Raw genomic sequence first — 27,472 nt, forward strand, 5'->3', positions numbered from 1 at the left:
GGGATGGGTGTGTCAGACGCGGTGCGGTTGGCACAGGATAGAGCAGGGTTTAGGGCTGTTGTGCATAGGGTTGCTATGAGTCGGAAACGATTCGACGGCACATAACAACAACAACAACAACAACAACATGTCCTTCAATCTGTCTTTCTGCCTTCCTTTCTCCTAACTTCTACCTTACCCCTTCCTATTCCTCCTTTCCTCCTCACCTCTAGTCCTCTTGTCTTATTTTCTGATCAAAGGTTGTTGGGGGATTTGTTTGGTTGGTTGGTTGTGGTTTTTTGGGGGGGGGGTTGCATTTTATTTTTATATGGGTAGTGGTGGTTGCTGTTACGTGCCATTAAGCTGGCTCTGACTCATAATGACCCTGTATAAAACAGGACAAGATAATGACTGGTTCAGTGCCATCCTAATATTTGTTTATTCTTTTTCATTGAAGGTCTTGCTCTTTTTTCTTGATCTTCTACGTTACTAAGTGTGATATCCTTTTCCAGAAACTACTTAATTTAGGTAGCATGTCCAAAATAGTTAAGTCTTAACTTTATTACAAAGATGGATTCTGGCTGTATTTCTGCCAAGAAAGATTCATTCATTCTTCTGACAGTTCATGGTGCATATAATATTCTTCACCGATACTGTATGTAATACAGAGACCAGCTCTTTTGAGAGCTTCTTTATTCATTGGCCAGTTTTTTAATGCATAATAGATGATTGAATTTATGGTTTGGATCAGGCACACTGTAGTCCTCAAAGGGATATTTTTTACTTTTTTAACACTTCAACAGCAGCCTTTTACAGTGTGTTTGAACAATGCAGTAGGTTGTTTACTTAGTTAACTATTGCTTCCATAAATGTTGCTTTTGGATCTAAGTAAAATTAATTCCTTGACAACTTTAGTATTTTCTCAATTATCACAGTATGGTTTATTGGTCTAGTTAGGAGGATTTTGCGTTTTTGGTGTGTGTGTGTGTGGTTTTCTTTTAAATGCTGATTTATAATCCACATTGAAGGTTACTGTTTTGATCTTCATCCCTAAGTGTTTTGAGTCCTCTTCACTTTCAGCAAGGACGGTTGTTTCGTCTCCGTTTGTCTTTATACAGTCCATTACTCAGGTCATTTGCACAGCCTACAGATTGAATTGTTGTTGTTATTGTGTACCTTTGAGCCTGAACTGACCCATAATTGACCCTCCAGTGGGTTTTCAGTTGATTGCCCAATGGGAATAGTGAAAAGATCTAGCCAGGACGCATCCTTCCTGATTATAAGCCATATAGTAAGTAGCCTTTTTTCTGTTTGAACAATAGCCTCTTGGTCTATGCACAAGTTCTAATGAGTTCAATTATGTGCTCTCAAATTCCATTTATTTTCAGTGTTATTCATACTTTGTTGTTTCGCAGTTGTAAAAGGAACAGATGAAATGTTGGGGTGTTTGAGGCTGACTTCTACTCACTTCATCAAGAGGAGTTATCCCCATCAATAATATCCATAGTATTAAACAAATAACTACATGGTCAGACATGCCAACTTACGTACTCCTGCATTTATTCTACCAATCCTTAGGTCTAATGTTCATTGAAAATTGACTCCCAGACTTTACTCTCAGTTGTGAGGTTTATTAGGGAAATAAGTTGGAGAATCGAGGAGGCAAAGACTATCACACAATGAAAATCCAAATGTAGTCCCAAACCAGATCAACAAGGCACAATTCCTTAATTAGTGAAAGTCCACATTCAGTTCAGCAGCACAAATAATCCTCTGGGTTTCCTCAAATCATCTAGCAAACTTTATCGCAGAGCCATTATAAGTCAGCTTTTCCTTCAAGCATCCACCAAGCAAAATCTTTAACTATGGCTCCCTCTCCAGAATTCTTCTGTTTACGCCTACCCACAGTCTCTTCACTTTCTCTCTACCACTGTTTTTCAGTGTGGAAAGTGCCCTCTTTTTTGTCCCGTAACTGTTGATAATTTACAAAACCATGTATCCTCAGTTGTTATTGTTGTTGTTATGTTCCATCAAGTCGCTTGTGACTCATAGTGACCCTTTGTACAGCAGCCCTAAACTGTGCTCTGTCCTGTGCCAATCGCACTGTCTCCGAAACACCCATCTCTATTACCCCAGTCACTGAATCAATCCACTTCATAGAGGGCCTTACCCTCCTGCGCTGTCCCTCTACCCTACCAAGCACGATGTCCCTCTCCAAGGACGGGTCCCTCCTTACAACATGTCCAAAGTGTGTTAGACAGCCTCAGAATCCTTGCCTCCAGGGAACCGCCAGGTTTAACCCTTTCCAGGATGAATCTGTTTGTTTTCCTAGCAATCCAGGATACCTTCAATACTCTTCTCCAGCTCCACAGCTAGCTCAAAGGCATCAATTCTCTTTCTATCCTCCTTAGTCACTGTCCAACTCTCTGATGCATAAGAAGTGATAGCAAAGACCATGCCTGTATCAGAGATGCACCTTAGTCTCCAGAGAGACACCATTGCTCTTTAGTACTTTGGAGAGGTCCCTAACGGCAGACTTTCCCATCGCAGTCCGTCTTTTAATTTCCTGGCTACTGGTGCCGAGAGTGTTGACTGTGGAGCCAAGCAAACTAAAGCTGTGACCAAACTCAAAATCTCTTCACCACTCATCTTGATGCTGCCAGTTGGTCCAGTGGTGAGAATCTTTGTCTTCTTGACATTGAGGCTCAATCCATATTGGAGGCTAAGGTCGTTGACCGTCTGTAGCAAGTGCTTCTGCTAAAGATTATCCAAAAACGACTGGAACAGCACATCAGCAGAGAACTACCAGAAGTCCAGGCTGGGTTTAGGAAGGGGTCATGGTACTAGGGATATTGTAGCTGATGTTAGATGGATCTTAGCTGAAAGTAGGGAATACCAGAGGAATGTCTATCTGTGTTTCATTGATTATGCAAAAGCATTTGACTGTGTGGATAGTAACAAACTTTGGCTGACTCTGAGAAGAATGGGAATCCCAGAACACTTGATCATGCTAATGCAAAACCTATACTTGGACCAAGATGCAGTAGTCAGAACAGAGCAAGGAAACACTGCATGGTTCAAAATTGAGAAGGGTGTACGCCAGGGATGTGTCCTGTCTCCATACCTTTTCAACCTGTATGCAGAGCAGATCATCTGGGAGGCTGGGCCCTGTGAGGAGAAATGTGGTGTCAGGATTGGTGGAAGATCTGTCAACAATCTGCGTTACGCAGATGACACAACCTTGCTTGCTTGGCACATCCTCAGGTAGGGTAGCTGAAAACCATACCCCCAGTGGAGACTAATGCAATGGGTAGAAAAGTCAGTTTTCAAGCTCTCTACCGCAACAGTGAATGAAACACAGGGAAATATCTTTCTGGTATTCTCATCTTTCCAGTTGCCATACTTAATGATATCCTTCATTGTGAGTATTTATACCTGTGTTAACTATACAGCTTAAGAAAAAAGTTACATATACAACTTAAAAAATCTGTTTAAAGTCTTTATTCAGGACCGAGAATCTCACCCTAGCCGCTATATACACCACTAAACACACACACACACACACACACACACATATACATATCCACGGCTTTTAAACAATGATCATTTTTCCTATACTGAACTGGAGTCTCATGATATTTGAATTGATTTCTTTCAGAATACACACTTAGCAAATCTTGTTGTTGTTATTCTTAATTACATTCCCAGTGATACTGCTTGGCTCCCACATCTAATTAAAGTTAACAGAAATTGTATTTTCTTCTTAGAATTGTTTTCAGTAATTTTAATGCCTACAAATGGTGTTGAAATATTATCATTTTGAGGACCTTTTGTAATTGCTAAGATATAACTGGAGTATCACAGTGTGTAATAGGATAAAGAGAGGGCTTATGGTGTAAAATAAAATTTATGAAAATTCTTTTAGCGTGAGATATTCTAAAACACAAGATTGAAATTGAAACATTAGGAATTTACTTGAGTACTTCACATTAACTTGCCACCTTTAGCTGTAGGGATTCAGACAGAGATGAAGGGGAGTCCATCTTTAGCTATAGGGATTCAGACAGAGTTGGGGGAGTGAAGCAACATTTGTCACTGACCTTTACATGCTAAGCAAAATTTAGTATCCGTTTCAGTTATTAATGGGGGTAACAAACAGTGACATTAGTGATACATTGCAACTTTGAAATTTCCTTATATTATGATTGTGGCAGAGCTCTTAAAAAAAAAATTCTTATTCCTCCCATGCAATTAAGGGCCTTTGATAACCCACTCGAGGGTCAGCTATGTGTCTGTTCCGACTTGACAACACACAACAACAACATGCTCATCAGTACTTTAAAGTTACCATAATCAGATTACTACTGCTGCTTATTATTAATTAATAATGAAGACAAAATATATTTATTATACTTTATTTTTAATAATTACTTCACCCTCATAATATTTCTTTGAAATATGGTCTTTTAAATATCATGCATGTTCGTAACCCTACGCTAGAGTCTCTAGTTACCTTTGTTGTTGTTCTGGATTGCCATCAAGTCAAGCACAACCCCACGAACAGAAGGCCTGAAGCCCTTCCACTTCCTAAACAGCAGCATGCCTCTGGAAACTCTGTTAACTTTGATAAATGGTAATGGTGTGGATGTCACCTTTACAGCCTAATTATCCTTTATGAGAATTGTAATATATACTTATTTTGAAAATTTACATTTCTTTATGCAGTTTTCTTAAGTCAGAGATCATAGATGGATTTTTTTTCTCTTAATATTCATATAATCTTGCTATATGTTGTCTATTTTATTTTGTTGTTCAAAATATACATCACTTTTAACTGTTTGGCACATGCAATTGAGTGACATTGTTATATCTTTTCAGTTGTAGAACGGTTCTTAGTGTCCCTTTCTGTCCACTCCATTCCCCGGTAACATAAACTCACCCTCTGCCTCTAAGGTCTCCATGTAAACTTTCAAGTCTTTTGCTACACACTGTTTTAACTGTGACTTGTATGTCAGATACAATTAAATTTTTTAAAGTTCAAATAATAATAATAATAATAAAAGTGAAAAACCCCAAACAAACAAATTGAACGCTGGTGGCCTTGTTCATAAGGAGTTGTGCTGTTAACCCTAGGGCTGCATCTCAGCTCCACAGAGAAAGTTGAGAATTGACCATTTGCTATGTGATTTACGGTCTCCTTACAACCCCAGTAGAGGTGTAGCTCTGTCTTGTCAACAGTGAGACGTTTTAAAAATTTTATTTTGAAATTTTCCTGTAAGAGGAATTTGAGCAAATTTGAGGGAGTCGGTCGTGTAATGATTCTGTTGTTGTTATGTGCTGTTGAGTCGCCTGCAGCTCATAGCGATACTGTACACAGGAGCTCTGAACTGTGCTCTATTCTGAGCCATTCTTACTCTCTCTCTGTCCCCCCTACCCGCATAAAAAACACTAAATAACAAAAGAACAGAATACTCCAGTGGCTTAAGAGTTAATGGTTCTTCTTTCCTCCAAACAAACTGGATGAGTAGATCAGCTCTAAAAGATGCTTAAGAAATTGATACAGGGGTGTCTGTTGAAAGTAGGAGCTAGTGCGGGATAGATATTATGGCTTACTGGCCAAATTGAGCCTATCATCCATTTTCTTTTTAAAGTTTTGAGGGAAATTTTGCAAATCATGTTGATTTTTCATTCTGTCATTGACAGACATTTTGGTTTATGACAGGAATGAAAATTGATTGATGTAATTAATTGCAGTGTCTAGAGATTGCCTTTTAAAGTGTCTGAGTTGAGCTCCCTTTACACTGAGCAGAAAGCAGTTCTGGTGTTGGAATGATTAGGTGCTCTGCAACAAACCTAAAAAGTGGCACTTTGATCTGAGCAAGTGACCCTCCAGAAGAAGGACCTTCTTCTGCTTCCCTAAAGATAATAGCCAGGAAAAAACCATCTGGGCAGTTCATGTGAGAAGGCTCTAGTGGTTTAGTGGTAAAGAGTTGGCCTGCCAACTCAAAGGTGTGCTGTTTGAATCTACCAGCTGCTCCACAGGAGAAAGATGGGCATTTTCTTCCTGTGTGATTTAGAGCCTCTGAAAATCTGCTGGAGGGTCCACTATGAGTCAGTTCCAACCCGATGATAGATAACAAGTCTTTTACTGGCATCAGTGTGTCATAATCAACTTGTCCACATTCAACACTTATTTTACTGGTAAGAATTAATCAGATATTCATTTTCCCACCTTATAAACTATATTAGGTTCTCACACTGTCAGGTAACTTGTGCTTTTATATTTACATTTCAAAGTCTGACTTTTACCAATACACACAGAGAATTTCAGGGTACTGGAGAATAGAGAAAACTAACTTCATGTTTTCTGCATGCAATAAAATTAAAATGTTGAGGAGAATCTTAATTTAAATTTCCAAAAATAAGTGTTGAGGAAAATAGAGAAAACAGTCAACAGCTCAGTGAAAATACTTTTTAGGATTCCCAAGCAAATGTTTCAATGGCATTTTAATTGATACCTGTCATAGTGTGGTTAGTCCTAGGTCACCATTCCAAGTATAGGAACCTGGTAATTTATACTAGCTTTCCTACCTCTTTTATACTTGACCAAGCGGGAAATGGATAGTGGTGGTCATTGAAGGCAACTAGAAGACTAGAACTAGTTAATTAGAAAACAGTTGCTTCTTGTTGTTAGGTACCATAAATTTGGCCCAAACCATTGTCTCTGTGAACAGCAGATCTGTGCCCAGTCCCATCCTATGCCAGCCTTACAATCTCTAACATACATGAGCCCTTTGCTGTGTCACTGTGTCTGTCCATCTGGTTGAAAGCCTTTTTCTCTTTTTCTGATCTCCACCTTCCCAAGCGTGATACCTCTCTCAAGGAATAGTCTGTCCAAGCAACATGTCCAAAGTATGTGTGATGAAGCTTTGTTCTTTTCTCCTCCAAGGAGCTCTCTGGTTGCACCTTCTCCAAGACATACATGTTTGTTCTTTTGGTGGTCCTTGAGATGTGCAGTACTCTTCTCCAACACCACAGCTCAAGGGCATTCATTCTTCTGTCATCCCCATTCATTGTCCATCTTTCAGATGCGTAGCAAGTAATTGAACATACCATAACCTGAACCAGGTACATTTTAGTCTTCAAACTGACAGACATCATTGCTATTCAATAAATTGAAGAGGTCCTTGACTTCAGAGTTTCACAATGCCTTATGTCTTCTGATCTCCTGACACCTGGTCCCAAAGGTGTTGATTATGGGTTCAAGTAAGATGTTGTTCACAGTTTCATTCTTTCCTGTATCTATTATGGTCTTGCCTATCAATCCATTGGTGAGAATTTTTGTTTACTTGATGTGGAGATAGAATCCATACTAAAGGCTGTATTTTTTGATCTTCTATAGCAAGTACTTTTAAATTTTTCTCACTTTCAGCAAGCAAAGTTGCATCATCTGCATAATATAGGATACTGATGTGTCTTCCTCCAATCCTAATGATACATTCTTCATCATAAAGTCTAGCTTCTCAAATAATTTTCTCAGCATACGGATTGAATATGTATGGAAAAAGGATACAGCCTGGACAAACACCTTTCTTAATTTTAAATCATGTAGTATTCCTTTTGCTATATTTACACAACAGCCTCTTGGTCTAGGCATATTTTTTGCATAAGCATAATACAGTGCTCTGGGATTCCCATGCTTCTCATTGTCAGCCATAACTTGTTATGATCCAAGCAGTCAAAAGTCTTTGCATAGTCAATGAAGCACAAAGAGACTTTTTAAAATATTTGCTTTCAGCCAGGATCCATATGACATCAGTACGGATATCCTTGGTGCCACAGCCTCTTCTAAATCCAGCTTGAACTTCTGGCACTTCTCTTTTTATGTACTGTTCTCACAAATTTTGAATTATTTTCAGCAATATTTTGTTTGCATGTGATAATAATGGTACTGTTTTATAATGTCCACATTCTGTTGACTCACCTTTCTTGGAAATGGGAACAAATATGGACTTCTTCCAGTCAGTCAGTCAGCTAGGCAGCTGTCCTCCAGTATTCCTTGCATGAACTGGGTTGCTAATCCAGGGCTCTATTAGTTGAAATCTCACCGATTCCCCGGGGCCTTATTTTTTGCCAATCCTTTCAACGCAGTGCCAACTTCTTTCTTCATTACAGTTGGTTTTTGATCATATGGTACTTCCTGAAATATTTTTGTGTCAGCCAATTCTTTTTGGTACAGTGATTTTATGTATTCCTTCCATATTCTGTTGATGTTTCCTGGATCATTCAAGATTTTGCCCCTACCATCTTTTGCCCATAGCTGATTTGTATTTTAGTTCTGTCAGCTTGAGAGATGCTGAGCGAGTCCTTGCTTTTTTATTCTCCAATTCTGGCTGTCTGCATATTCCATTAGAATACTTTACTTTGTCTTCTCAAGCTGCCCTTTGAAATCTTCTGCTTAGCTTTTTTCTTCTGTGTTTCTTACCTTTGTTTTAGCTTCTCAAAGTTCATACAATTTTCAGGGTTTCTTGTAACATCCATTTAGTTTTGGTTTTTTCTTCTTTCTCATCTTTGTACTGACCTTTTGTAATCTTCATGGATGATATCCTTGATGTCATCTCACAGCTCATCTGTGCTTTGATCGTTGATGGTCTGTTCTTCAGTCATTCTTCAGACATATTCTTAAGATTATTTCTCAGATAGAATAAGTTGTTTTCTGGGGGGGGGGGTGGCGGGAAGAAAAAACAACTAAGAAAAATCAATCACATTTCTTATTTTGAAGGTGAGAAAATATTCCCATAGACAAATTCAGGGGTTTATGAAAATGTGAAGATAATTGAAAGAAAAGAGCAAAATGGATTAATATACTAGTTATCCAAAGACATATTAAATCTGCCTAAATTTCTTCTCTGAGTTCTCTTGGGAAATCAAACTGGAGGAACTGGACCTCTTAGGGAATAATATCCCTATAACATAACATAATTTAAAGTTGACACTGAAAGTTGAAGTTTATTTTTTCTCCTAATAATTATGCTAGTGAGGGAGGTAGAAATTGCCTTTTGGAGCAACAGAACTGTAGTTATTTTAGAAAGAGCATTTTACCATCTAGAGTAGCTATCTCCCAGAGAAATGCTGTGGAGTGACAGGAGAAGTACAAGTGAAGCCAAAAGTAATCTCCAACGCAGGCTGTGCAAGTGAATTACCTGGCAGGTCTGTGTGCCCAACCCTTTGGGCCAGAAGGTTCCTAGGGAGTCCTTTTGTATTTACTAATCAAATGTTTCCTTTTTTAAACTTTTTTAAAAAGTACATCTTGAATCAGAAATAAGCATACATTTCTATTGATTCCTGAACCCTAGCTGATCATACCCGGGGGTGGGGGGGGGGAGACGTACACACGTAGTCTTCCTAGAAATACAACTGGCATGTTCCTTCGAAGTGAGCTTGGTGAGATTGGACTAATTTCCTTTGGATATGTCCACTGCATGGACCAATCACTAGAAAAGATGTCATTGGTAAAATGAAGAATTAGTACAGGGGAGGGAGACCTGCAGTGAGATGGATTAACTAAGTGACTAAAACCACAGATTGAAACACAGAAATAATCATGAGAAACAGGTGCGGACCGTACAATGTCAGTCTGCTGTATGTATATCAGGTGGGCTGTACGAGTTGGAGCTGACTCCACAGAAACTAATAGCAATAACAGTCTACTAAAATCAGTAATAAATGTACACACAGACACACACACACCCAGTCCCCCTAGTGCACTTTCTTTCTTCCTTTTCCAGGTTTGCATCTGTTAAAACCATTCACTTGCTTTCTACGGTTGTTTTGACACACACATTTCAGCCAGAAACCTAGACTTTTTTACACACACACACACACACACACACACCAGCTTCTGCCTATTTCAGGGATTTGAATAATACTCAGGAAAACTGGAAGATCAGAAAAATTGCTGTCATTATGTGTATGTGTTCTTTGGCTCCGAATGGATTCTCCAAGAAATTATTACTGAGGACTTACTCGGTGTCTGGCAGCCCTTGAACCGAAGGAATGGGAGAGCAATGCAAAGAACAGGCTTACTCCCCCAACATTTTCCACAGAACTGCATCATATTATCATTACTGTCCTTAGACAAAAGTGGACACATTCAAGGGAGTGATTGCAAAAGTTACCATTCTCTGTAAAGGAGGCACACCTCTTTCCCTCACTGTCCACGGGGTCACGAGGCTGTCCAGCAACTTCTTAGCATGTTCACCTGGCACCACTCACAGATGTACCTACATCCGAACCTATTCTGCCTCTTATCTCTTGCATTTTAGCTTGTACTCTGTTACCGTGGAGCCTACTGTTCACTTACTCCATGAAGTCCCCTTTTCTGTCTGCACTTTGGCTCTTTCCTGAGCCAGATGTATGGAAGTCTTTCTAAAACTGTATGTGATATGGTAGGTGTCGGTAGGAATACATCTCATCCTTGACTTTGTATCCCTTTGGCGTTTTCCCTCAGGTTTTTTCTTCACAGAAAGATTTCTTGACAGGATACTTGCATTTGTGGTCTCTACTTCATCCCTTTGTAAGCTCGCATCCCACTGCTGTTCATTGAGGAGTTTCACTGCAGGGAGCTCCTCTGTCTAGACAAAGCATCTGACATCTTCTCCTTGACATTCTTCTCTCTAGCTTCCATGACATCCACTTCTCCCAGTTTCTCAGCCCTTGCCTTAAATGTTGCTGTTCTCTCATGCCCCTTCTCTGTTCATTCTGCATCCTCTCCCCAGGCATTTTTTTTTCTCGTTACTGAAGCTTCAGCAGCCCTGGGACTCTCTATCCCAGATCTGACTACCTTCCATGCTCCACAACAGTATCTCTAGTTACCACTTGAACATCCTCGTTTGAATGTTCTCAGCTCAGACGATACATACTCAGTATGCTTTAAAGACAAACCATTCATGTTGTAATTATTTCTTTGACTAGTAGCTCGCAGTACCACGGAGTCACTCTTGAGTCTTCACTTGCCAACATTGCCTCATTTGTTGTAGTACCAGCATTTTACCCCCCAAAGTGATCCATCCTACCCTAATGACACTATATTATTATTGCCTTTTTTTTTAAAATCTTTAAATTGTTATGGCTGGGTTTTCTTTGTTATTGTTTATTATTGCATTTCTTAAAGGGAAATTAGATTCCCTGACTCCCCCTGTCCTGACAATATTGAGCAACTTGCATCTCAAAAAAAAAGGTTTTTGCCTCTGCATCTTTGTGTTTGACTTCCTGTAGCTGCGGACCATCCAGGCTTTCTCTTCACCTAACATATTCTCTTTTTAAAACATAAATCATCCTACAGAATCATCCTGGTACGTCCTTTTTCACCTTGTAAGCTCTTTCCCCAGCCTTTTAGAGCTCCGTCTTACAAATCTCAGATCGTGGCTATTCCTTCCATTTTTGCCTCCATTTCCTCATCTGTAAAATGGAGCCTGTACTGCTATCTACTGGATAAAATTATTATGAGAATTAAAGTAATAGATACTTGAAAAATTGCAGTACCTGGAACATAACCGCTATCCAATAGGTTGTTGAGGACGTCATCATCATCATGATAATTATAATAATCAAACATGGAGACAATATATCTCAGTAATAATGAGTTTTGGAAACATGCACACTTAGGTTGGAATCCTGGAATTTCATCTGAGTAACTATGCACCTTACGCCAGTTATTTAAACTTTTGAAATTCATTTTTCTTCTTTATCTAATGCTCACCTTAAAAGATTTTCTCACATGAAGAGATCTGGCCTCTGGAGAACTGATTTGCCAGCTCGTCTCATCTTGTTCCCGATACTATGAGTTCGTTTCTGTTAGTTACCACTGAACTGTAACAGTATTTTTATTTAACAGAACTCTAGTTCGGTCTTTTTTTGAAATTTTATTTATTTTTTTTAAATTTCATTCACAGTTGTGAGTGAGCTGATTGGTGGCCTGGACTTACTGGAGTTAGCTAACAATCTCCTGTGGGCTGGAAGTCTCTTGTTTAAGGCAGTCAGGAACTGGTGGGCAGACCTTTGTATTTCAAAGCCATTGGGCCCTTGGACCTGGTGTAAATTATGTGTGCAGAGTGCTTCTTCTAAGTGGCACTGCTCTGTCAGTTTTCTGTACTGAGATAAGTTGGGGTTGTTGTGATACTGAATGCTGTGCCGCTGGTGTGTCACGTGTCATAATGGTTACCCATGGCGGACAGGGTTTAGTAGAGCTCTCAGATTAAGACAGACTTGGAAGCAGGATTGGCATCCACTTCCTAAACAAGATGCCTTTGAAAACTCTCATGAACATTAGAGAAACAACAATAGTTATAGAACAGGGTTCAGATCTTTTGTTCATAGGGTTGCTATGAGTGGTACTTAACAACAACATAACAGCTAGGTTGTTTGGAAAAGTGGAGGGTCAGAGAAGGAGAGGAAGACTCTCAAATGAGATGGATTAGGACGGTGACTGCAGTGTGGAGAGGGGATAGTGAAAAGTCTTAATTTGTTTTTCACACGATCTCTGTGAAGCCCAATAGACAGCATGTAACAGCAACAAAATTTTTGATTCTTGAAATCTGTCTTTACGATTGCTTTTGTGTACTGTAGCATCAGAACCGACCCATAGCTAACCCTCCAGTGTGTTTTCAGAGGAATTAATCACACAGGAAGACATTGCCCATCTTTTCACAGAGAGGACCTGGTGGATTTGAACCACATATCTTTATGTTGGCAATGTAGCACCTTCCCATTAAGCTATTAGACCTTGGTCTTTACCATGGGGGTACCTGACATGTAACTAATGCTCAATGAGTGTTTGTTGAATGAATACTCAGTCACCAAGGCCTTGGCGTTAGATTTCTGTGCTGATCAGGAATGAGGTCTGTCTTTACTCAATTCAGCTTTTTTCCCACCTTTTGTAAGTCCAGTAAGACTTCTGGGCTACTAAAAAAGGAATTTGGACATTATATCCCCTTCCATGTTTGCATATACAAAAAGAAACAACTAGCTCAAGGCCATTCAGCAAGTTGGTTGAAGACTAAGGACCAGAAAGCCAGTCCTATCCTCTAATGTCATAATCCTCATGAAGAGGGGTTAATTCCTGGTTATTATGCCATTCATTCATGGAGATGGGGGTGTAACCGTGAATTGCACCAGCTATGTTTCTTTCCCAGTCAAGATAAGCCAGACTTAAACCAAACACAGAACGTGCACCAAAAAGAACCACAGATACTCAGGCCTTTAACTTGGTAGTCCTGGTGTTTGCCCCCCTGTAAGAACTCATCTGGGTTGGGTATGATGATCATGGAGGTAGAAACATACAGAGAATTGACTGGTGGCTCAGGAAGAAGGTTTTTTTTTTTAGACCTCCTGCCATTTTAAAGTACATTTGTGTGCATGTCAAGTCTATCCTAGAGGCAGTGTAACCAAGGCAAGGTGCTCCTTAGAGGCAAGGATGGGGAAACTTAAGCTCATATACTTTGGGCATGCTGTCTGGAGGGGCCGGTGCCTGGAAAAAAGACAACATGTTGGCAAAGTTAGAGGGTCAGTGAAGAGCAAGACACTCCACAAGCTGCCTTGACACCGTGACCACAGCAGTAGGCTGGAACAAAGCAGAGTTGGTGAAGATGGCAGTACAGAGGGCCACGTTGGCTAGAAGGTGCTAACATCATAACAGTATGCAAGACTACAGTATTTTTATTGGAGGAGAAAACCAATTTTGTTAGTTTCAAAATACTTGTAAACACCATGTTCAGAGATTTTTTTTTAAAAAAAGTTTTTTGACTTTAGAGTTATTTGTTCACTAAATTAAGGTGGAGACCTTGACACCTTATAATTTTAATGTCACACTGCCCTGTTCATCTGAGTTTATGATAGTGCCTGGGGAAAAAAAATTAAATGGCATTAAAAGATAATGTGGGTGGAGAGGGAGGGCTGCGAAAAGAGTAACAAAAACATCACCATCGATTCACAAATTAATTCCATAAAAAAACAGGATTTACCCTCTGCACATGGCTTTGAAACGGGCTTTGGTGACTGATTCCTCTGTACCGCTCGGCTCTGCTTGCTTCTCTTGATCTCACCTGGCGCTCCTGTCACACTGCTGGGTCTCTTTGGCTGGGGCCTGTCTCCTGTGAGGGCAGGCGATGGCTTCAGGGGCATCTCCAGGCAGGGCTCCTCCTGCCTGCAGGAATCCTGTACCTCTGACTCCCAGGACCAGCAGCAGTGGACTCCTGAGGACCTCTCAGCCCTTCACATTGTCCAGGTGCCCTTTGGACCCCAGCCATGTAATAGCCACATCCCAGGAGAATTGCTGGGCATGTTCTTAGGCCTGTGAACAGCATCACAGCCAACCTAGTCCCTCTGAGGGCATATTTGTTCATTCTGGTGCTGCCGCGAAGACTTGGCATCTTGGGCGACCTGGCCAGCCCTCTGATTCCCTGTGATAGGTTAATATCAGTGCATTACTAAAAGCACCTGACATGGCTTTCCTCAGCATCCTTTGTAACTTTTCAGAGAGTCACCCCAGTGGGCACAGTCAGGCTGCTTGTTTTTAAGGCAGTTGGTTTCTTCTAAAAATAAACCAAGCAAGAGGTGATGCCAAAAATGTGAATTATGAAGGAAACGCAACAAAATAAAATTGCAGAATATATTGTGTTTAAGAGATTTATGTTTCATTTTTGTACAAACATATTGTCATTAAAACAGAGGATTTACAGCCGTATGTTTTCCCTTAGCTTTAAATGATTATATTACTAAATATCTTTACCAGACCACTGAGTGTTGAGTCTTCCTAAGAAAATGCTTCTAAAATCTCAAGTAGCTTATAATATCTATGACTTGTGTTCCACCTTATTATTAATTAGATTCTTTGCATTAGAGATATTTTAGCTAGCCAAATGAATGACACCTGCACTGAGTAGTTTTAGTTAAAGTATGGTGTTATTTTACTTTTAGCTTCCTAAGAAATAAATGAATAATCATGGAAGTGTAGAAATAGCTATAGAAATACGATTATTACTTTGACATGGTGAACTGCAGCCAAACCCAAGATTTGCTAACTCTTCCCGGGCAGGTTTTTGCTCTCATCTGCTGCAGACTCTGTTTCTTAGAGTTGCCTTCTTATTTCTGACTTTTCCAAGTGTTGGAATTATAAGCAGGACCTCCTGAGGTTGAAGAAGAATGACCCTTTTGGCTGTAATAATTAGGTTCAGTCAGTGGACGACACACGCTGCCACCGACACCAAGGAAGCAGAGGCCCAAAGAGGGATGTGACCTTCCTAGAAGAACGACTTTACTATCACCATCATCATCTTCCCAGTATTCATGTTTCATAAACATGCTTGTATGTTAAAGCCTTTAGTGAGGAATTTAGATACACAGTATCCCGAGGAGGACAATGTTGCTATGATCTAGTTACACAACTGGTAATCTTAAAGTGTTGTAGAGATTCTGTTGTTAAAAGCTGGCATCAGTTTGATCTGTACACAGCACATGTCAGCTCTGTGGACAGTGGAAGGAAATGCTCCTAGTCTTCAGCCATTCTTGTGATAAGTTGCAGGTCAGACTCCTGTGATCCACAGAGTTCTCATTGGCTGATCTTGGGAAGCAGACGACAAGCTCTTCTTCCTAAGTCTGAGAGATCAGCAAGGTGCATCCTTCCATTAATAGACAAAAGGTAGTTGCATGTGGGATGCATTGGTCAGGAATGGAACCACCTGAGTCTCCCACGTAAAAGACAAGAATTTTACCATTGAACCGAGAAGTTCAGTAAACTAATACACATACTAGCTATGCCATTTGTCTGACTGTCTGTCTAAACTTTACTTTCCATCCTCTATTTGACAAATACAAATTTTATGTGTCAAGTGTTCCAAATAGATACTACTTTTCAATGAGACTTAGTCCTCCTTAGCTTTCCCTTTGATGTCCCTGGAGGGGGATAAAAGGCCCTCCTCTTGAGATTTAGTTATTTAGAAAGGACTATATTAACCAAGGATGCAGACACCTCTTGGTCAATGATTATTATTAGATCACATCTCTCCAAAAGTTTGAAATATTTAAGGACTCAATCACAGACAAGGAAATGGGATAAAAAATTAAGAGAGAAAAACCGTATTTGTGCCACTACATTAAGAGGGGACTTTATTTAAAATATGAACACACCTCTCTTAGGATGGTGGATGCTAGAGTTTGAGAATCGGAAAAATTACTGAGGTGCTTTCATTGAAGGGAGGTGCTGGTTTCCCCCCGCCCCCGCATCCAACTCAAAGGATTTGGAGAGGAAAGATATTTGTAAAGACTATTGTTGAGTTTCTCGAAGTGAGGCTTCTTGTGCTGTGGTGGAAAATGTAGCTCTTCTTTGACTTTCTTTTTACCTCTTGACCTATCCCACTTTCTTCCCCACTAGGAAAATATTGCCTGTATTCTGACTAAGACACACGGCCTCACAGGACACCACTGTGCCAGAGGGTTCTGTGTAGGAGGCGCACGTTGGGCCAATTTATTCAGGCAGCGGCTCAGTCAGGCTGAAGGCCAGAAACGCTCTGTGTCCCCTGGCTGGGAGACCCGGAGCTACCAGGCTGTGTTAGTAAATATTCCCCGCCCCCGCACACACTTGGAGAGCAGGGCTCCTTGGAGATGTCTGTCTGGTCCCTCACAGCTGGATTTCCACAGTCTAGATAATAAATTCTGTTGCCATCTCGGCTATGGTTCAGAATCACCCACACCCACTTCTAGCCTGTGTTTTGATTTTGTATTGAGATATAATTGTTGGAATCAAGCAGTAAATACCTGAGAAGAGGAACACCTCAACCCAGTCAGGTTTACCCCTCAGGGTCCCATGCCACCTTGACCAAGCAAGTGTAAAACTTAGCAGCAGCCAAGAAATGAAATTACCTGTCTGTGGCGTGGTTCCAGTACAGAAGAGGGTTTTACTCCTGAATTACTGATTGTGCATATCTTTGTCCCTTTTCTAACAAACATTTACTTTCTGGCATAGTGACAACACATTGAAGGCTGATAGACTGATTTATCAGTATTTGGTTTATAATATGGACACGAGATTAAGAAAGTACTTTCAAACACTAAAGTCACAGGAAACTATTAGTGATTGGTCAAGACAATCATATGAATCTGCATTGATGAAAAAAATGGGTCATTGGTTATTCTCGGAACTCGTCACGCTCTGTGCTCCTCTGTACTCTGCTTAACAGCTGTTTGGTGTTTGTTCCAAGAATTGCAGAGCACCTGGCATCCCACATCTAAGAAGAAGGAAACAAAGATAAGACACTTATTAGAGCAGAGTTTTATTAAAGACATGATTTTTTGGTAGCTCTTTTTTAAGGTTCTTTTCACTGTAACAAAGCTGCCTGAATCCTGTGCCACATAATGATGGTGTAAATCATTTGGGGATCATTTCGTTAAACTAACTTCTTTTCACAAAAACTGACCACCAGCCCCCTTAGTTCCATGACCAGTTCTTTGGATCCATCACAGATCTTTTCATCTGTCATCTGGGATGCCCTGTGACCTTCCTAGTGTTGGGAAGTTAGAAGCTCCCCAGTTATCCCACTAGAAGGAGATCGCAAGAATGACCTTTGAAAGGACCAGAGGATTTTATTTGGTGTGTAACTGTAAGAATCTTAAGAGTTTTTCTAACAAATATTATGCTAAAAAAAGGTTCCTTTTAAGCATTCTTTGGAGCTACTTTGCTGCTGCTGGAATGTTCCTTTTGTTTTCCTAAATTTACAGTAACTACCAGTATTGGGCTAAGTCCTCCTCCTAGTTCACGAAATTGTGCAATTCTTGCTTGGCCCAATTTAAGACAGGCATTCTTCCCAGAACCTAGTTGGCTTCTCAGAGGTTAAATGCTTTTGGCAAAAGCTGTAAACATGACCGAATAAAACCATAAAAGCGGAAAACCTCAAGAATAGGAGGAAAAAGAATTCTTTCTGACAGTGATCTGTGTGGATGTAGAAGACTCATGTTTTTTTAAAGTTTGTTTCTTTATTCAAGTCTCCTTGGGCTTCATAATTCTTATCTTCTTTTTGCTCTAAATAAAACCACTATCTTAATGCCTTTTATGATTCTTGATTCTCCTGGGGAAGATAGTCTTGGAAACTCTCACAGCTATTTCTTTTTAGTTTATTTTAACCTTCCCATTACCCCAAATCCCAATTAAATGCCTCTTTTACACAACGCAGATGGAAAGAGGCCTTATTTGGCCAAGGAAAAATAAATCCGATTTTTCAATTGATATAAAATAATTTGGGGATCTGTATTTTGGTTTTGTTTGCATAATTTGCTTATTGTTGTAATTTCTATTTCTCTATTAGTAAAGTACAGTAAACAAATAAGTTTTTGATAGATATTTCTAACATAATACCTATTTTGTTGTTGTTGTGTACCATCGTCGAGTTGGAACTGACCCATAGATGACCCTCCAGTGCGTTTTCAGATGCAGTAAATAAAATGAGAGGAGAGTGCCCATCCTTGTCCCTCGGAGCAGCTGACAGATTCGAACTATATGCCTTTAGGATTGCAGTACAGGTTCTTGCCACTAGGCCACCAGCGCTCCCTTAGTACCTTGCTTGTTGTTACTTTTAAGTACCATCGAGTCGCCTTTGAGTCATAGTGACCCTGTGTACACTAGCTTTGAAACCCGCCCTGTCCTGAGCCAATACCATCATCTCTAACAGACCTAATCCCATTTCTCCAGTCACTGAGTCAATCCATCTCATCCTGGGTCTTCCTCTCCTGTGCTGTCCCTCCACCCTCCCAAGCATGATGGCCCTCTCCAAGGACTGGTCCCTTCTGACCATGTGCCCAAAGTGTGTGACATGGAGTATCACTGTAATCCCAAGATGATTTTTTTAAGTTTTTTAATATTCCCTTTAATGAATTTTCTTTTTCTAGAGTCTTGCAAACTTCTAATAAATTATGTCATGTTTTTAAGAAGATGGCTGGGTTGGATTTTTTTTTTTTTTTAAATACTAGTGTTTATAAAAAGAGTTTGATCTTTTGAGGCTTCTATCATTGTTTTATCCTCAAGTTCTTAGTAATCATCCCACTTTGCTCTTGATGTTGGACCTGAAGTTCATTGTTTCAGAGTTGCACATCTGTTTCTTAGTGAAATACCATCTCTCCAGGCTGTCTGCATTGCTGTGACTGTCTTGCTTGAGTGATCAGTTCTCTGAGAGATACCTTTATTCTTGTTGAAGGTTAACACTATCAGTTAAAACACAAATTCAGAATCATCTTTAGGGGAGAAAAGTAGCACGAATGAGGGCCTGAAACAGGCAGGTAAGCAAATCATTGAGTAGATTTTTGTGTTTACAACTGATGTTCCTCCCAAGGAGATACACCAAGTGCTAGTAGCAATGTTAGTCGTGGATTGAACTTAATCTCCTAAGATGAGCTGTCTCTGTGTGATATTTACCACCTCTTGGATAAATTTCCCAACTTTTCTGTAAGGCAGTTTCCACATTGATTGAATAGGGCTGACGTGTGGCTTATTCAGTAGTAGTATTGTAAGGATTCTTTTTTCCACCATCTGGGAGCCTGTGTAGGCTACCTGGGAATAGGGCATCTAAAACACAGAGTTAACTGGAAGGCAAGTGCAAGGCCACATGTACTGGTTATCAGTGAGGTTTCTAAAACCAGAGGCAGCATACTCTTAAAGCAGTGCAGTGACTTCTGGTGGCAACCTACAAAACTGAGTAATTGGGGGAAAGGTGCCCATAGAAACAGTGCCATATTCAGGTCAAATTTTGGAACAACCTTCCTGCTAAGACCATTGGACACAGAATCTATAATAATGTATCCCTAGAGGATTTATATTTATTGAAAAGCAAACAAGTAAAAGTATTGATTTCTAAAAACCGTAAAAATTAAATAATGTCATTTTTGTTTTATTTTTTGTGATTTGATTGCAAGTTTTCAGAGCAAATTGGTTTTCTGTTCAACCATTTACACACATTTTGCTTTAGGAATTTAATTGCCGTACTCAGCAGCACCTTTTAGTATTGCAACATGAGGCATAAAATTGTTTTTCAGTTCTTTCAGCTTGAGAAATGCAGAGTAATTTCTGCCCATATTCTCCAATCCCCACTCTCTGCACATTCCATTATAATACTTTGCTTTGTCCTCCCTAGTGGAAACTGTTCAGCTCTTTCACTTTGACCTGTTTTCCTTTTGGTTTGGCTTCTTGCTGCTCCAGTGCCAACTTTAAGAGTTTCTTCTTACATCCATTTCGGTTTTTTCTTTCTCCTCATTTTTGTAACGACCTTTTAGTTTCTTCATGGATATCCTCCCACAACTCCTCTGGCCTTCAATCAGTGGTGTTCAGTGCCTCAAACCTGTCTTAAGATGATCTTGAAAATTCAGATGGAATTGATTCAAAATCCGATCTTGGTTCCTGTGTATCTGAGAAACTGGAATCTGTGAAGAAAAGTGTGGCATCAGGATTGGAGGAAGACTCATCAGTAACCTGTGCTATACAGTTAACACAACTTTGCTTTCTAAAAGTGAGGAAGACTTGAAACACTTGTTGCAGAAGATCAAGGAATGCAGCTTTCATATGGATTGCATCGCAAAATTGAGAAAACAAAGATTCTTGCCACTGGACCAATAGGCAGTGTCAGAATAGATGGAGAGGAGATTGAAATTGTCAACAGCTTTATCTTGCTTGGATCCACTTTTAACACCCTTGGTTAGTAATAGTCAGGCAATAAGGAGTCACATTGTGCTGGGAAAACCTGCAGTTAGGGAACTCTCCAAGTTATTGAGGAGTAATGATGTGAGTTTGAGGACTAAGGTGTGTCTGATTCAGGCCATGATCTTTCTGATTACTTGCTATGCATCTGAGAGCTAGGCAGTGAATAAGGATGACAGAAGAATTGACACCTTTGAGGTTTGGCATTGGAGAAGAGCACTGAACATCCCATGGATGATCAAGAGAACAAGCAGCTATGTCTTGAAGAGGGTGCAGCCTAAGTGTTCTTTGGGGACAAGAATGATAAGACTTAGCCTCATATACTTCAGCATGTTGCTAGGAGGGGCTATTCCTTGGGGAAAGACATGATACTGGGAAGGGTGGAGGGGCAGCAAAGGAGAGGAAGACCTTCAACAAGGTGGATTTACATGGTGACTGCTGCAGTAGACCCTTGTGTGGCAAGAAGTGTTGGATGGCGCACGATAGAGCAGGGTTCAGATCTTTTCTCCGTGGTGTTGCTGTAAGTCATTCCCAACTCGACAACAACTCAGCAGCATAACCACACTCTTCCCACTTCCTCTTTGTGATTCTCTTTTCCATTTTCCCTTCAGTTCTAACTTGTCCTGTATTCATAGCTTTCTCCCTGGCACATGCTGCCCTTTTGATCTTACATGGCTGATCTAAGGCGTGCGCACCTCCCTGATGTAATTGTTCACCTTATAGATCTGTCTATTGTTTGGATGGAAGTTGAGCCACAGGGGAAAGATAATTAATATTTATAAGGAGCTTAAAACATAATCTGATACAAAACAAACTTCTTAAATAAAAAACCTAAAAATGTAATGAATACATTTCCTCCTTAAGATAGATAATCCATTCTTTCCCCTTTAAACAAGATAGATTCTTTACATATATTCTTATGATGATGGATCTTATGAATAATACATAAAGAAGCTAAGTGCTTAGTAACTACTCTTAGAGTTCTAAGAACAGCCAGTTAAAGGTTCTTCAACATCAAGTGTATTATTATAGGATCCCTCACTCAGTCTCCAAGTCTCAGTGTTCCACAATGGAATGGAAAGTTAATGTCTCAAAGGAGTGCTGATGGAATTTAGTTATTTAGGTTTTTCTTTGAAGATACATTGGATACAACTGGCGTGCTGTCAGTTAAACACTATTTCCTTCTTATTAGTTGTAATAATAAAACTGGCGCTTTGTGAAATCTCAAAAATGGAAAAGGAAAGAACTTCAGAATACTATGGTTACAGCGAATTCACCATAATGTACTTTGATTTTCTACCTTTTAATGTATGTTTATAAAGTTTGCTCAACAAACTGTGGTCTTGAGTGGTATCATCATGGTTATCTCATAAAATCATGGAGAAGTAATGGTTTCTGGTCCTACGGCAATGGTAAAACAGTATGAATATTCACATTTGCTGATGTAATATTTGGACCCACCTACAGACTCTGGTTTTGTTATTGTTGTAGCACATGATAAACTGTTTTATTTGAGGAGAAACATCTTTATTTGTGATCGGGAGGGCCAGTGCATCCACCTCCCTTGGTCCTGTTGGTATTGTCTGCAGATTCTGATATAAACAGCCTGGCCACAGCAATGGGAGACAAATACAGTCAGCGAGATTCTAAATATTTTTATTTAATCAAAATAATGAAACTTAATGACTTTATCAGAAGATAAAAATGGGCTACCCTTGGTTTGAATCTATCTCAGTTTAGTCACTGAATTTATAGTTTTGATAAGGATAACAGAAAGATACCATTTTAGTTATTTAGTACTGCTGTAACAGACGTACCGCAGGTGAGTAGCTTTGGTGAGCAGAGATTTATTTTCTCACCGTTTGGGGTGTTGGTGTCAGAATTCAGGGTGCTGGCTCTAGGGGAAGCTTGCTTTATTGGTTCTGGGAACAGTTTACCGACTTTGAGGATCTTCATGTGATATGACGTCTGTGTCCCTTCGTCTGCTTCTCTCAATTGTTTGCTTATTCTCCTCCAGATCTCAAAAGATATGCTTTAAAATGCACCCAACATGTATCCTGTCTTATTAACATAACGAAGAAAATCCTTTCCCAATGGGATTATTACCACATGCGGAAAGGTTAGGATTTACAGACATATTTTTCAGAGGGTGGGTACAGTTCGGCTCATGACAGATTTTTACCCACGTTTTGTTGACCACACAGAGGCATTCAGTTGACCATAGCAAACTGAATAACATTATACAAGTAATAATTCTAGAACACTTCATTGTTATCAGGGTGTACCTAGATCATGATGGAATAATAGTTCAAACAGAACAAGGATAACTGTGTGGTTTAATAGTGGAAAATATATGCAACAGGTTTTGATTCTTTGACTTCAGTTATTCAATCTATGAGCTGAATAAATGATCCAAGAAGCTAGTTGTTATGAAGATGGTAGCATCAGGATTGGAGCAACATTAACTAACAAACAACCTACTACATACATATAACACAAATTTTCTAGCCAGAAGTGAAGATGACTTGAAAAACTTGTTGATAAAGGTGAAAATCAATCTGATTTAAACCTGAATATATATAAAATTAAAATCTTCACAACTAGGTGTATAGCTATTATCATGATAAACAGAGATGAAATTGAAGTTAACAAGGAATTTTCTTTGTACTTAGATCAACAGTCAAAGCTAGTGAAAGCAACGAACAAGAAGTCAAACGATATAATCATTGAGCAAAGTGCAGTTAACACTTCTTTAAATTCTTTTTTTTAAGAATAGAGATCACTTTGATAATTAAGATGTCCTTAATCTCAAAAGAAAACCCCTAAATTAAAAGATGAATTGCACTGGGAAACTCTACTGTCAGGGACCTCTCCAGAGTACAGAGCAATGATGTCAGTTTAGAGACTAAGATGCACGTGTTCCAGGCCATGGTCTTTGCAGTTACTTGCTATGCATCAGAGAGCTGGACAGTGACTCGGGATGATAGAAGAAGAATCAATGCCTTTGAGCTGTGGTGCTGGAGAAGACTTTGACTATACCATGGACTGCTAAGAGAACAAACAGGTCTGTCCTGGAGAGGGTGCTCCGTGGAGACGAGGATTCTGAAACAAAAATTTTCTCATATGCTTTGGGCTTGTTACAAGGAGATACCAGTCCTTGGAGGGGGAAATCATGCTTGGAAGGATGGAGAGATAGCACAAGAGAGAAAGGCCCTGGATAATATGGATTGACTCAGTGACTAGGGCAATGGGGGTAGGTATGTCAGAGGCAAAGAAATTGGCTCAAGATAGAGCAGGGTTCAGAGATGTTGTACATAGGATCACTGTGAATTGGAGTCTGCTCCACTGCAACGTAACAACAACAAACAAAACAAAAACCTTGTTGCTATCAAGTCTAAACCAATTCACAGTTTACCCTCCAGTAGGTTTTTAGAGGGTGTAAACCATACAGGAGGTAACTGCCTATCTGTATCCAACATAGTAACAGATGGATAAGAACTGTCACCTTTGGGTTGGCAACACAACTTCCTACCCTTTAGGCCACTATAGCCCTTAGCCTGAGTCATATTTTCAATTGCATTATATGTAGTGCAAAAGCTGAATGGTGACAAAGGAAGACCAAAGAAGAATTGACGTATTCAGACTGCGATTTGGCAAAGAATATTGAGTAGACAACAGACTGCCAGAAACACAAATTTGGGAGGAAGGACAGCCAGATTTTTTTTTTTAAGAGTTAGAATGGTGAGCTTTTGTCTTACTTGCTTTGGTCTCATTGTCGTGAAGTTGTATTCATTAGAGAAGAACGTCATACTTGGTAAAGCAGAGTGTCTGTGGAAAAGAGAGATTTGGAATGAGTTGGAGTCACATAGTGACTGTTAACAGTGTGTGCAAACATTATGTCACAGGACTGGACATTGTTCTTTTATACATATTGTTTCTGTAGAAAGAGCAAGGGCTGAGTGGAGATGGCCATATCTGACCTTTACTGACTTCACAAAGGGTACCTGTCCCCGTCAACAGCATCAGCAACGCAAAACAGTTCCCATGAGTTCAGACATGTCCCCCACACTCCCATATCTCTTTTTGCTCATCTCAACGGCATTCTTACTCCAAAATCCAATGTAATAATTGTCAGACCACACAGAACCATACTGGGGAAGTCAAAAGATTATAATCCAGCTTAGTCACAGAATACAGTCACTTAGTCAAGACAGCTTCCAAAATGTGTTTGCAGACACCTCACCCCAACCTTGGGCCTCAAGGCTTTAGGCCAGTGTTACAAAGTTCTCAGTCCTGCAGACAGCTATGGCTCTCCACCTCCCACCCCTACTCCCAAGTCCTCCAGTTGTCCAGCAAACTTGGCAAAAGCCTTTTATGTGGTTCTTTAAGGGATAGCAGTCCCAAAATCAGTTCTGTCTCATGCTGGGTGTCCGGTCCTCTACTTCAGCTGCCATAGCTGTTGCTCTGGTCCTGAAGGACTAGTTCCATTCTCTTTCTTGCTCTTTCTGCTGGTGACGGTCCTTCTTTTATACTGCTGGATCCATTCGATTTAATGGTGAGACAAGCTCATACCCCTTGTGGAATGGTGAGACTAGCCAGTCTCCTTGCGGATAAACTAACATATCCTGTTCACATAGTCCCACGCATCCACATGGCAGAGTCAAATTCATTGGCTAAGAAAGCTATTTTAAACACTGAGCTCTTAATGTCAGTTTCTGTAAGTCAAGAGTTAACTCAGTGGTACCTCACAACAACACATTTTTTTAAAACATTTGTTTGTGGGTTTTCTTTTCTTTTTTAGTAGGTAAAGAAATGAAAAGAAATTTCCATTTTAGAAGGACTTTAGTAGACGTGTTGAGGGAATTCTGTTGGTGTAGGGAGTTGCAGCTCTAACCCAAAGTCATGCCTCACTGCTGGTTCTAACCCACCAGTGACTCTGCAGGAGAAAGGTGGGCAGTCTTCTCCTGTGTTATTAACAACCTTTGAAACTTGCACAAGGGTGAGCTGTGAGTCACTTCAAACTCGGCAGCGATGAGTTTTGAGTTAATAAATGTGTTAGTACATTACAGTAATTTTAGTCTAATATCAAGAGCAATAGGATAGAGTGACGACAAATAGGCGTGTTGCATGATATGTAAAAATGACACACACACACACACACACACACACACACACACACACACACACCCTTCTACCACAGTGTTTTTAATGTACTATCCATTTTAGTGATCACTTACCTAGAATTTAACATAAGTTCTCTTTGAGCTCCCAGCTTGCAGAAGACCTCTCGGCCTACATGTTGTTTATCTAAATATTTGAATCTGTTTTTTAAATTATTTGGACTGTTCGTGATTCCCACGTCCATTCACATTGTTTGTTTCTTCTCTTTCTCACACTGTGGTCTCCTCACGACTGGAAATGAAGATTGCTGCGTCCACTGTATCCTGGCGTGCTTGTTCTGTGAATTCCTGACCCTCTGCAACATTGTGCTGGGACAAGCCGCGTGTGGCATCTGCTCGTCAGAGGCCTGCTGCTGTTGCTGTGGTGACGACGTGGGGGATGACTGTAACTGCCCTTGTGACATGGACTGTGGTATCATGGATGCCTGTTGTGAATCATCGGACTGTTTGGAAATCTGTATGGAATGCTGTGGAATTTGTTTTCCCTCATAGATATTTATCATTTACTTTGTGTTAAAACTGGAGAGTGTTTTCCTTCTTTTTTTTTCCTTTTCCAAGGAAAAAAGAAAAAGTACATACATGGTAAGATTCTCATGAGACAACCCAGTATTTGCACTGTTTACTCACCAGTTTAAGCAATCTCTGAAATCTTTATTCTCTAACCAGATTTGTGTGGTTTAATATGTGAAAATGTAACTGCTTTTCAGCTACAGTGACTGAGGAACATTTGGATAAAAAAAAAGCTCAGTGTCTTCTTTTTTGTTGGTCTTTCTGTTTTTTTCTATCTTTCGGAGCCCTTCGCTCCAAATTCATTTCTTTTCAGTTGATATTTAAACTAGACAGTTTCTTTTTGACACTTAAATGTTAATAGTAGCTAAAAGTTAGCGTTTTTTGCTTCCGAGTAAACTTTGGGAAGAAGCCCACACACTAGTTCGGAAGCCAGTATTGATCTGTCTCCATGTGCTCGCACACTTCCCCTCCCCCTGCACTTGTTCACAAAGTGCCCATGTGTGTAACGGGGTGGAATCATGGAGATGGAGTATTAGGCGCCCAGAAAGGTGCCATTCCAAAGAATACTGGAACTCACCCCATTGCTGCTGAATCAGTCCTGACTAATGGCAAACCCTTGTGTTAAAGAGACGAGTAAGTAAGTGCCTAAATGATTTAGTGACTGTACTCTTTACAGAAGCAGAACATCAGAACTTTATTCCACGCTAGCCCTGAGTGAGTTTGAACCATCAACCTTTGGGTATTTGCACCACTCAGGGACCTATAATCTGTTTCTGTAGAATTGATTCCAACTCATGACGCACTCCGTCTGGTTAGAGCAGCTCTGTGCGCCGTCGAACACACAGGCCGTGCCTCCCTGCTGCCACCAGTGACTCTGCAGGAGAGAGGTGAGAAGTCTCCTGTCCTTCTGTGTCAGAGTTTCCAGGTGACTGGAGAGCCTGTCTTCAGATGCATCTCTCTGGCCTTAAACCTCCAACTAGCCAATTAGTAGTCACACATTTTAGCCATTTGTACATCACAGCAAAAGAATGGACTGCACAGCAAAAGAATGAAAATCAGCTAGAACTAG

At 40.1% G+C, this 27,472-nt stretch overlaps 1 protein-coding gene across 1 annotated transcript in view; it reads left to right on the forward strand.

Moving 5' to 3' along the window:
- Window positions 1–26,412, forward strand: part of LOC102877202 (myoD family inhibitor domain-containing protein-like) — a 121,967-nt gene extending 95,555 nt beyond the window's left edge. Inside the window, exon 4 of the mRNA XM_006882658.1 lies at window positions 26,138–26,412. Coding sequence (XP_006882720.1) covers window positions 26,138–26,385 — 248 coding nt within the window. The 3' untranslated portion in view covers window positions 26,386–26,412. The remainder of the gene's footprint in view (window positions 1–26,137) is intronic.
- The last annotated feature ends 1,060 nt before the right edge of the window (window positions 26,413–27,472 follow it).

This window comes from Elephantulus edwardii, unplaced genomic scaffold, assembly GCF_000299155.1.
Source record: "Elephantulus edwardii isolate Elephantulus edwardi_28Jun2011 unplaced genomic scaffold, EleEdw1.0 scaffold00022, whole genome shotgun sequence".
NCBI classification, from domain to species: domain Eukaryota; kingdom Metazoa; phylum Chordata; class Mammalia; order Macroscelidea; family Macroscelididae; genus Elephantulus; species Elephantulus edwardii.